Here is a 12619-nt window from a genome sequence, read left to right on the forward strand (position 1 = left end):
ACACACACACACATACATACATACATCAGGAGGCCAAGTACAGAGTGAAGGGTCTAAAATATTACATAATGTTTTTAACTATACAGAAATATTTATGGCAGCTTTGTATTGTAGTAAATAACTAGAAAAAATCAATTAGAGAATGGTTAAGAAAAACTATGACACATTGAGTATAATCAACTATTATTATGGCGTAAGAAATAATAAATATGAAGAATTCAGAGAAACTTGAGAATACTTGAGTGAAGTGATGCCAAGCAAAGTAGGCACAACCAGGAGAACGGTTCACACCTTGAGCACAATAATAGAAAAGACAATACAGAAAGTCTTTAGAGCTCTGATCAGTGCAATGGCCACTTGCACCTTCAGTGAATTAATATTGAAGCCTACCCTCCCTCCTGCCTCTTGGCGGAGAAGTGGTGCGCTCTAAGTGTGGAGCAAGTCATACATTGTCAGATAAAGTCAATGTGTTGGTTTACTTGACTTGACTTATTTGTTACAAAAGGAAGGTTCCATGGCTCATGTGAAAGGAGCAGAGGGGAATGATTGAGAGGCAAGGTCACGTAAAATAAGAAAACATACTGACAGAATGTTACAAACAATGCCAGGTAGCCCTAAATCATAAAGTAAATGTGACCCATCATCATCATCTCCTCCTCTTTACTATCCCCAGACCAAACATTTTGCCTATTACCTCCCTCCCCCAGACAAGTATGTCAGCTTCTTTCATATTTCCACCATATTTACCATCACTCCCCAAGCACACAATCCAGGTTACCTGGGTATTTTCTCATACAGTGAAGAAAGTATATCCTCGAAAGGTTTGGGTAATAGCACAGAGTCAATTTCGATGTATTGATGAGTCCCAGGTTGAAGAATATTTTTGACAGTGTGTTGGCATATGAATTTCAGAAGTTATATAGGTTTCAATATTGAAATCTCTCCCTTCCAGACCTAGACTCCTTTATAAAACCATCCTGACATGTTGTGCCACCAATTTTTCTTAGGTGAAAGGGATCTTACTTTCCTCTCATTTCTTATTGTATTCTCCCTGGACTTCTCTTTTGAATTTAGCTCACTCTTTTAATAGTTCCATTGCCTTGGGCACATTTTATAGCCTTTCAGAGCCTTATTTCCTTATCCGTAAAATGGGACTAATTATACTCCCACCAGCTCCCTCCTATCATTGTTGAAAGGGAAGCATTTTGTAAACCTTATTAGAGTGATGTAATCAGTATCTATCATTATTATTGTTAACTCTATGTATGCATTGGTCAGACACAACATTTTATTTCTCTTCTTCCATGTACTTCGCATAAGATTGGTCCAAAGTTGTGCTTTCTATTGCTTTTGAATTTAAGTTGGACTTATCATGTCAGGTGTTCTTGCCCATCTGAGCCATTGGAAGATAAATACCGGTGCTAATGAAAAAGAAGACAGACAGCATATGGCTCTCTATATTACAATTTTATTTTGTAGGTAAAATATTTCAAGCCAACCAACTCTACTCACTTTGGTAGAGAAGGAGTTAACAGGTTAGCTCCCCTTGGTCATCCTCAGCATGGCTTCTTGCCTTTCAGAACTGCCAAGATGCTCACATTGTGCCTGGACATGTCGATGTCGAGGTTAGGGTCCTCCTGAGGGTTCTGTAACTTGCTGCTCAGCAAGCTAGAACACGCTTGTCCCTGATTTCCTTGTTTTTCTTTCAACCCTTTCAGTGCCCTGCAGGAGTCATTAAATCAGAACTTCATGCTGATTGTCACCCATCGAGAAGTCCAGCGGGAGTACAGCTTGAACTTCTCGGGAAGCAGTACCATCCAGGAGGTGAGTTCTGTCTCACAGCTGAGGAAGAGAAGGAGCTCATTAGAGCTCATGTTGACCCTGTTAAAGAGGGCTTCTCTCTTCTGGCTGGAATCTCTCTTTATGTTTCATTACTGGGCTCTTAATTTTAATTAACTGGAGCATCAAAGATTACTGTAGATAAACTAAATGACCTGACCTTTGAAGGATAGATGGGAGCTCTTGATAATTCTTAAATTATTCCATTTAATATTATAGAAAAGGAAGTAATTTAAATGTAATATATTTTATAACTTAATAGTGGGTAAATAGTGGAAATATTCATTAGAAGAGTTGAGAGAAAAGTCATTTGTTTACAGGATGTATTTTAGAGAATGTTTCCTCCTCAAATTTAGGTTACTCAGCATGCACTGAGGGGACAGGGAAAGGGGGTGCTGATATTTTGTAGTCATGGCATCATTTCCAGGTTCAAATTGGCCAACCAAACTCACTCTTAGAAATAGAACCCTCCCTTCCTAAAGAGAAGCAGCAGCCCTGGGTGTGCATATGAACCCACTGCACTGAGCACCAGAAACCTGCCACATGGTATTTTGTCAGCTGACCAATGTGTAGCATAGGATTCCAGATTGTAAGGCCACATTGCTAGGCTTTTTTTTGGGGGGGTCAGACTTTCTGGTCCTCAGTCTGACTTTTTAACCTTAGGTATTTCCCAGACCAAATAATGCCCAGAGTGGTGGTTGTGCTGAGGGCTTTGTGCCAAGGCTCAGTGAAATACTGGTGCTCTATCAGACAGAGAACACTAAGAACAAAGCTATTGCTAAGGATTGCCTGATTCCCCATGAGACTGGCGGGCTATTTTATGCAAGGAACTAAAGCTGGAATGGTATTTGTGTCATTTGTACTTATTCCCTGTGACAAGGCTTCAACCTGGGAAATGGGTAGAAGTAGATCAAGCTCCTGTGAACTTTTTTTTGTATAATCCCTTTCTGTATTTTCATCAAATTATATGGACAAATAATTTTAAATATTGATAGCTTTAATCAATTATTAACAATTCTACATTCTAAGTTTTTTCATGTGTGATTGTGTGTGTGTGAAGAAGGGCTGTAAAAATAAGCAGTGTCACTTCTGACCTGCATGGTGGATATTTTCTGTTCTTGACATTTTAGAATATTCTTGTTCAAAGCCCCCATTATATTGCAGCTACCAGAATAAGGTAGCTGTAGTTAGGTGTTCCTCAAGTGCAAATGGTGGTCAGAGCAAATTTTTTTTAAAAAACAAGAGAAATGAAATTTTAGCATAATTTAGAAGATGCTGTTTCAGTAACAGAAGTAGAGAAATGCAGTGGCAGATCTTATGGTAGCCTTGGGTTTTTCTGAAGAGTGGTACATTTAATATGAAAAGGCTTGAGCAGCTCTTGTGAGTAATGGAATCTTTGAAGGATATTGTTATGTTCATTGCTTCTCAGATCCTGTTAACATTTCACATTGCACACCCACAAGATGAAATTAAGTTAAGGTTTGTTTGCTTGAAAAATCCAAACGTTCAGCTAGTGAGTAGGGAACATGAGAAAGAGCTCAAGTTTCTTTCCTTCTCTTTGGGTGTTCCCACAGGGTCATAGGACTTAGAGGTGCAAAGAGCCTTAGAGTCTAATAGTCCAACTCATTCATTTTACAAAGGAGAAATATGTGTTCCGGACAGAGAAAGGGACTTGCTCAGGGAAGCAGAGGGAGAGAGAAGAAGAGCTTGGTGGTGAAAATCAAGCCTTAGGACTTGCTTCTGAGGCTCTTCCCATTGTACCTTATTTGAGATAGAATTCCTTTTCTCTTGGGGAAAGTCATACAGAATTCCTCCTTTTCCTTTTTTATTCAAAGTTCCAGAGCCTTAGGTTGATTTTATGATTAACTTTAGGATTTTACTTGTCATTTGTCAGACATGCAACTTCTTCCCACAAGGGGGCAGAAAGAACTCTTCCCTCAGATTGTCTACAAATGCCATTCAGTGCTTTCAAATGAGCTTCTCTCCTATTAACAAAAAGGAGCATAATGGCCAAGTTATTGTTTGATTTACAGATAATTGGCATATTGCAGGAAGGAGACTTAATTTCACCCTTTTAAATTAAACAGGGAGATTTAAAAAGACATAAAATATTCATTAATGTTCGGTGATTATAAAGTAGTGGCATATATTTATTTTTCCTTTATTACTGTTTCGATGGGAAAATACTGCAAATATTTCCGAAATCGAGTTGGCCATACTGACAAGTTGAAATGTTTAAGCAGTGTTAATGCAATCTGCTCACACCTGATATCCTATGCAGAAGGATTCAAAATGACTCCATTAATTATTAAAAGAAATATTTAAAATTCCGTAAATGTACCATTGTTCGCCACAGTTGGATGCAACTGTCTCTCCAGGGCTTGGTGTTTGGATTGTCACATATATTTTTAGGCTGCAATGACTTTAAAGTCATAAATATTTTTTTCAGACTGTTTTCTAAGTATGGTTTACCAGTGGTTTCTGGAACAGTTTTGCAAGGAAAGAGAGCCTTCATTATTCCACAGTATGATCTCTTCACCAGGGCTTCAGTTTTTCCACAATTTTAAAATATTTTAGAATGTGCTGTCCATAGCTAAGAAATGGAAAAACCAGTGTTATTTCCAAGCTGCTCCTTCCCGTCCACCACCATTCTCGGAGTAAAGAGGTGCTTTTCTTCCCCTTATCCCTTTTATACAAGCTATAGCACCCAGCGGTCTTCTAGCCTTGTCCAGCAATTTTGAGGCACCTCCTTGGGGAGTCACTGATGGTTTTCTGTGAGCTTGTTACTCAGAAGCAACAGCCATAGGCTTGGTGGGGTCAGAGCTGAAGCCATTTCTGCTACAAGACTGAATCCCTGCTAGATTGGTGTGAAACCAAATAGAACCTTGGGACTCATCTGCTTTTTTATTATGTAGCTAGCCCACAGTTGTGTTTTATATTATTGACCTGGAGACAATGATGATGCTAGATTTCCTAAATCATAAATTATGCTGTATCATGTTCCAGAAATCTGTTTCCATTCATCTTAACTTGACACAAATGAATGACTCCTAACCTGTTAATGTATTGAGAAAACCTCATCAGTTTTCATGGTAGTATTCACTGTTTGGACACTCCATTATGGAAGGCCTTTGGGTTTGTTACATTGGAAGGCGCTTCTGGTTTTGAATGTAATTTCTGTTCAGTGAAATATGACTGAGGGATGAAGGCATGTTTGATCACCTGTTTTTATGAGTTGTGACAACTGTGGACAAACAGTGAGGTAGAGAAATGGAGGCACCAAAATATGTTTGACTGCAGCTATCTATGTTCATGCACGTTGGCTCTGATAGACCCCAAGCGATGAGAGTCGGTGCTCGGCAGAGCTGTCCGTAAGCTATTGTCTGGGAAATCCCTAAGTGGTTGCAAGTCCGCTCTAGGATTCTGTTTTAGCCAAGGAGATGGCGAAGTGGGCTCCTCTCAATTAAAGCTCTTTAACACATTTTCCTGCTTTAATTTATTTTTCATTTAAAGTCCTAGGGATCCTTCTCAAGGAGAAGGGAATAAAATGGGGATACCAAAGGGGACAGAAGGGAAAGAAGTTTTGACTGGCCCCCAAGAAAAAAATGCTTTTTTCTTCTGATCGTTTTGTCAGTAGCATCTTCACTAAAGTAACCAAATAATGTAAAAATGACTGTGATTCCTTGATTCCTTCATCACCTTATCTGAAGTTCACTTAAAACCAGTTAACTCTATGGGAGAATGAAAATAAGCTCAGCATATTTGAATGAATTTGCTATGGTGAGGAGAAATGACAAAATATATTTTGTGTTATCATAGTATTAATAGATTTTACTGGTTGTAATCAAATACATTTGAGTTGGGTCAAAAATGTAATTTGCATAATCCCAAACCCTAAACACAGGTGGGGAAAGGGAATGATTAGTGGCCCTAAAATCTAGCCAAACTCTTCTTGGAAACTGACCAGTTGTCTGTTTTACTACTGCAAATGCCGCTATAGCAGGCAAAATCTGCCTCTATTTCCATCTGCTATTGGCCAACTATAGGCACCCAATGGGGCAAGGATAAGAGACCCTCAGTATCTCTGTTGTAGGTTGAGAAGTATTCCTTTGTCATCTCTGCTAATAAGGGCTGTAAATCATTGCTGGAGATCTCTGAATACTTGAAAAGTTTCATCCCTCCCCCCCCCCCCCAGCAATATCACTATTCATACTTGATATTTATTTAGCTTATCATAATAAAAATTGACCCATCTAAAGGTATCTCTTATACTCTTCTGGGACACATTTTCCTTACTGGGAACTTGTCTAACAAACCGACTCATAAGTCAGTAATTGTTCAAGTGAGAATTAAAGAGACAGCAAAGGTCAGAAATCTGCAACCAGACATGTTCTTTGTCCATGAGTCATATTTGTTGGTCATCATCTGTGCTAAAGAATTATGCCATGATAAGTTAGACTAATCCTTAATCGGAAAAGAAAAGCCTCCCATGGTCCAAATTGTGAGAGGCTGTTTTGTTTATGGTGTGTCTCTCAAACCCTCAGACTGTTTTAGGCCCTATTCCCTCAGTGTGAAAATTTTGCCAGAAGCTTTAATATTCAAATCTTACCCACCAGATTTGTTTTCCATTTTTTTTACCTTCATGTTTATCATCAGTCTTTCAAATTATATATGTAATCCCACATAAACTGTTTTTTTATATATGTAATAACAGCATAAACTATGGAGTCTAGTATCCAATGGTACTTTTTGTAAGAGCTGGTTTGAACTTGAAGCAGGGTTTGCCATTGCTTTAGGGAGAGTTGTGTGTGTTGAGGACAGCGGAGTAAAGGTGCTGGTTTCTTGTTGGAAAGTTTCAAGAGACATGGGTGTATGAAATGTGATGCCCCTAAATTAGAGGGGCATTAGATTAGAATTAACTGATTTTCATGAGTGTATTTCAAGAACTGATTTTTTCAAAACCGTTTAAAATCATGAAGGCTACCTTGGCAAGGAGACAGGCATTTTCCCCACTTCAGCCCAAGGTGATGGATTCAAACCTCACTTAGCTTTTAGTGAAGGAGATTATGAGCTTGTCCTTTAAATCTGCATGTTAACTGTGAGTTTCAAGTTGCTTTGAAAGTGAGAGCTGGTGAAACCCAGCCAGCGCAGTAGCCAGCCCAGTGTTGAGATCGCTTCTTTCCCCGGGCAGTTTTTTGTAGTGTTTAAATATGTACACCAGCCCCTAGGAAATCCAGTTTTCAACGGATTTCTCCTTGTAGTTAGTAGTTATCATAGCTGCGGGTAGGTGCGTCCCCATTTGATTGCAAAATTTCATGTTTGCTTTGGTTTAAGATTCCCTTGGCCGGCCGTCTTGCTCCCCTTTCATTTTTATCAAAAAGAGAATGCTCTAGGTGCCTGCCCAGAGTGCCCCTGACCCACGCGTCTCCACGGTGGGACCCACTCCCAGCACGAGGCCGGCCAGGGCTGATGCTGCAGTCGGCAGAGACCCGGTTCCTCTGAGGCCCTGATCAGGAGGCCCAGTTCCTGGCCCCTGGCCACCTCAGGCTCCAACTGGCCTAGAAGTTATTGGGAAATCATCACCCGGGCCATCTTTCCGTGCAAGAAAAGGCAGAGGGGAAATCGTGGCGGCGCCGGGGCCCAAGACTGTAATAATCCTCTGGTACAATACACCCTTGACAGGTTGTAATCGTGCTAATTGAAGAGCCTAATTCCTACTCGCTCTGCGCTGCTCAAAGGCGGACTCAGCCGCTTGTTTTCCTTCTGACCAGATGGTCCCGATGAACACCTACTGTGCACTTGAAGGGCTCCCAGGAGCCTGACAAAGGCTGTGCTTGCCTGCAGCCGCTGCTGAAGACGCTGCTACTGCCGCTGCCTCTGCCGCTGCCGCCGCCGCCGCCGCTGCTTCTGCTGCTGCTGCTGCGCCCGGGCTGCCTGCCTCCCACCTCCCACCCGGGAAGCCCGGTACACCTGACGCCGGCAGCGGCCATGGGGAAGCAGGCTGGCTGGGCTGGCCCGAACCCGAGGGCAGAAGCGGGGCTCAGGCAGAGGTAGCCCGGCCAGTGCAGCCCCCCCCAGCCCTGGTGAAAAAAAAAGCTAGAGCAACAGTTGCCCGAGTTGACTGAGCAGGCGCTTTGTGTCCTGCCAGGAATCCCTGCTTTGGGGCCCTTTGTGTTGGCCCTGGAATGTGGTCCCCGCGGCCCCACCCCTAGCCCCTCTTAGGGCCGGGCTTATGCTCCTGGCCCAGAGCTGTTCACTATCTCCTTAATTTCGTATTTTCTTTCCATCAAGTTAGCAGCGGCAGAGTGTGTGTCCGGGAGCTCCTGGCGATTTGGCAAAGTCAGGAGGGAAGGAAAGAAGGCAGAGGCAGGCAGGCTGACTGGCTGGCACCTCCTAGGTCTTCCATCCACAGCACTGAGCTGAGGCCCCCAGATGATCAGACTCATGAGAAGTCACTCACATATACAGAAATGTTAGCCCAGTCTTTCTTTTCCATTTTTGTTAAGAAGCAAATCATTGTTTTCCTATACTCTTTCTTCCCCTCTCCACAGTGAGCCCTGACAAGGAGAAAACTTGGAGGGAAGGCAGGAGGTGAAACAGGACAGGAAGAAGGGTCTTCTTTGGGCCCGGGGGGATGTGGCCTCCTGTACAAATAGCCAGCCTTAAGCCTTTAGAAATGTGGCTAGAGTGGGAGCTAAGCTTACAACCAAGAAACAAGTTGGGGAACTTCCCCAAACTTAGCAGAATGCTCAGTATTAACCAGCAATAACATGAAGTAACCCCGACTGGGTACTGCAGCAGACTGGAAGCCAGCCCCCTGCCCCCTTTGCACATTGGGGAGCTCCTGTCCCAGCCTGGTGGCAGTCCCTGCTTTGAGCCTTGGCCAGAAGCTTCAGAGCTAGTCTGCTTCCTGGCGACCTGGCATTTTTCATAATCTTAATCTAAGCGACTTTTTATCCTGTGTTTTTATGGTGAAGCCCAGACCAATATGAAGGCCCAGGCAAATGGCGATACTAGCAGCCCTTAAAGTCTGTTTTTGATTGTAATAAATAACAACCAGTAGCAATGCAATCATCCTGATAGCTTATAATTAGTGAAACCGTAATTGTAAACATTCCAGCCCTTTCTTAAAGTTTATCCCAGCCTCCTTAAATAAATACCATGAATAGACTCTTTATGTAAAATTGAAAGATAATGCCCTGTGGTAGTCAGTATGTTTTCATTACAATCTCAATTAAATGTCTTGTGAAAAAAAAATCTTCTGGGATTTCTCAGAAATATAAGTATTTCAAACTGAAGAAGGTGAAAAATCATCACTGGCTTTTAACACAAAATTCATTCTATTTTAAAAATTAATTTGGTCATTATTTTAGGGCTTATTCATTGGAATTCAGGGTTTCGGGGGAGGGGAGAACCCCAACCTTCAGCCAGTCAGATAGGCGGGGATGGGGATAAGCAGTGAGGTGTTAATGAATTGATATCCTGGATTAAAAAAAAGCTTTCAAGAATTTATCTGAATGAGAAAGAAAAACTTACTGAATTTTTACAGCAAGAAACTCTTTAAAATGAAGGGTAAGCTGCTCGCTTCTATTACTGGTAGGCACAATAAAAGCTATCTTCAAAGAGAGAACCTCAATTAACTGGGACAGAAAGGACTGAGATTCATGGGGCCCGTGCACTGGACACTCCCTTCTCTGAGCCCTGCCGGGGCTGCCTTCTTAATCATGAAGAGTTTGTTGATAGCTCTCTTTAAAATATTAACCCCCCAATTTCATGGAAACTGTGAGCAGGAGCTAAGAAGGGACTGTGGCTGTCCCAGAAAAAGGGGCAGGGACAGGGCCTCGTTTACCCAATAACTGTATCTGAGGTTCATGTGCTATACTGGAAAATAGGGTTTAGTAAGCTTCTCTCCTTGTTTTGAGACAAAACCAAAGATAGCCTCAGACGATTTGGGAGCTTTGTAAACATAAATTTTACCATAGCTTAGGTATATTCTAGAGATAGCTGTGTCACAAAATTCTCTACCAGTGTACAGCTGAAAGTGATCTTCTCTATAGACTGTCTAGGCCAGTGCACCATCTTTTACAACAGAGAGAAACCCCAAAAAGCTGTAGTTTAGAGAGAAGGGTTTTGCCCAAATTTAAAAGGCTAGTGTCTGACTGGCCTTTGAACCTAGGCCCTCTAAACTTGAAATCCAGTGTTCTTTCCATCGTATCATATTTATATCTATTCTTTTGTGCCAAATTTAACTTGACTGTATTCTCCTAGACCTAGACCCTCCACTTATAATTATTTTCTGGTTTTTTAACGTGTCATATATAGTAGTGTCAAACCAAGAAGTTATTCCTTTGCAGACATATTTAGAATGGTAAGCTTTTTATCTATCTTTTTATCTCTCTCTCTCTCTCTCTCTCTCTCTCATCCTGCTGCTCATTTTTTAAGGGAGGGGTAAAATATCCCATGGTTTCCCTCAATAGATCCCTGTTACTGTGTTGTTTTTTTTTTAAAGGAAAAAAAAAGATGTTAAAAGCTCATGGCAAACATTTGTAATAAATGGCACAATGTATGCCTTGCTTTGTGGTAGTTGCGTGACCAGACAGTGGAGCCCAGGATTGTTTTAAGGTTTTTACAGCTGCAGGGGAAAAGCATCTGTTCGGAGCAAAGCCGGCATTGTTTAATTTTGACATTCACTTTTCCATGCTTCTTGTACCAGGCTCTGGATTAGATGCCACAAGGATGAAATTTGTTTTAAGTTGCTCCCCAGTGCAGCTGTCCCCATCGATGGCTGCGTCAGCTTAAGCACAGCAGACGTAGCCTAAACAAGCATCTTTGTCCAGGGTCACCTCGCTCGGCCAGGAAGGCTCAGAGGAGGAATGTTAGTAATAATGTTTATCATGAATAATGACAGAATTAATTTGCAGGCTTATTTAGCTCACATAGGCTTCCAGTTTCAGTGATTCCTTTCCCCCCCTTCCCCCATCCTTAGGCAGCAGTAGCATTATTGAACCTTTTAAATTTCATTTTTTGAGAAAATCAAGTATTCTGTTTTCATAGACCTCATTCTTCCAAGGTAAATTGCGTGGCAAAATGACCAGATTGCTTATTGACTGAATTAGCAGGGAACTGAAAACAAAACCTCTCTGAGTCTGAGGGGCTTTGCAGCAATCTTGAAAAATGGACAATTTTATAGAATAATAATTTTTCTTTAATGTTTCAAGTGAATGAAAAATGAAAGAGCACTTCACTTTGTGGGCTTCCTGGAATTGTGTGAATTTCTACCCAGCTGGTCCAAATTGATTGATACAGGGCCAAATATTTGTCTGCCTACATTTCAAAGTCTGTAATTTGCTAATGAATTGTGGTAATAATCTTTCATCATACATGAAAGATTTAGCCAAACAATTTGCTAACTATGTATTTTGATCACAACATTTTTGGACTTAAACCAAGCTTTACATCTGTTTTACAGCTAATGTACGAGGACTAGGAAGGGGAAGAAAATACCCTTCAACCTGGTCACTCACTGAGAGGAGATTAAGGGAGGCTGGGGGAGGAAAGTCTTTAGAACCAGGGCAGGGCAATGCTGAAAAGACCCTGTGGGCAAGAGTGGTGGGCCAGTGCCATTCAGGCTTAAGGTGTAGGCCAGCCAGGAAATATGTCAGCTTGACTTAGGCCTAAAGTGCCCCCTAGGAGACCCTGGGCCTGGCAGAGAAAAAAACAATGGATGGCATATTGTTAGTGTTCTGTGGTACTTTGCCAGAAAGACAAATGTCTACAAATTGGACCTAGTTCAAGGAATGAGAATAGAGGCCAAGGGGCTGTTGGGTAACAAAAATCATCAAGAAATATGCTTAATTTGACCCATTAATAGCTATGGTTAGAGTAAGAAATTCCCTGCAAATATTTTAACTGGCTGTTAAAACCAAAGAGATCCAGAAAAATCAGAATAACAATATATAGGAAAATGATTAGGCTGTTATTGTGAGGTGGATATTTTAAACAGAAGAGCTTGCCTATTGTAGATGCAGAAGAAGCCTTACTCTTGAAGGTTTTTTTAGGTTTCAAGTTAAACTCTGGAAAAAATTCTCCATTGAATGGTGCAAGGAGAGAAAGCCAGGAAGTAGTGAGAAATGTGCCTACCTGTATCACTGGCAAGCTCAGGCGAGTGACATCTGAATTGTTTCCATGTTGCTCATTAAGAAACTGTTCAACAATAATATTGAATAATGTCTCAAATCCAAAGAGTTTAATCTCAGGTGGTTGCAAATCCCATTAGTAATTTTTATTCATTTTCTCTTAAGAGAACCTTGGGAGAATTTTTGTGGTTGTTGTTTGCTTGTTTTTTGGTATCATTTTTTGTGTAAGGGGTTCTAAAGATTCCTCTCCCAGTGTCTAGATACCATGAAAGCACCCTTTCCAGAGGAGTTGGGTCAGATGTCATCCTTGCAGAAGCATCATGTTCTAAATCAGGGCCAAAGAAAGGAAATTGGGCCTGTGGGTTCTCAACAGAAACCAGGGTATTTAGAAGTTTGAGAACAAGGAACATATAGTGAAGATAGCAACAATAGTGAAAGAGGTAGCCAAAGCCGTGCCCACCTGTCCCAGACCACTGGGTGACCTGCATCCATTGAAGCTGACATTTGCCATGTTTGCCTGTCTTTAGGAAGATGAAAAGTGTTGGTAACATTCCCAAACACGTGCTGCTTCTTCCTCTGCCTGGGGCCATGACAACACTTCTCCTTTCTTCCTTCCTTCCTTCCTTCCTTCCTTCCTTCCTTCC

General features: G+C 41.5%; 1 protein-coding gene across 2 annotated transcripts in view; it reads left to right on the forward strand.

Annotated features, from left to right (window-relative positions):
* Positions 1 to 12619, forward strand: part of LOC138164996 (FAS-associated factor 1) — a 419323-nt gene that overhangs the window by 185260 nt on the left and 221444 nt on the right. For both annotated transcript variants that reach the window (XM_069093034.1, XM_069093033.1), the window contains exon 7: positions 1719 to 1824. In XM_069093034.1, coding sequence (XP_068949135.1) covers positions 1719 to 1824 — 106 coding nt within the window. The remainder of the gene's footprint in view (positions 1 to 1718; positions 1825 to 12619) is intronic.

Source organism: Petaurus breviceps, unplaced genomic scaffold, assembly GCF_028583685.1.
Source record: "Petaurus breviceps papuanus isolate PSGF00001 unplaced genomic scaffold, PetGlider_PUasm1.0 207, whole genome shotgun sequence".
Classification (NCBI taxonomy): domain Eukaryota; kingdom Metazoa; phylum Chordata; class Mammalia; order Diprotodontia; family Petauridae; genus Petaurus; species Petaurus breviceps.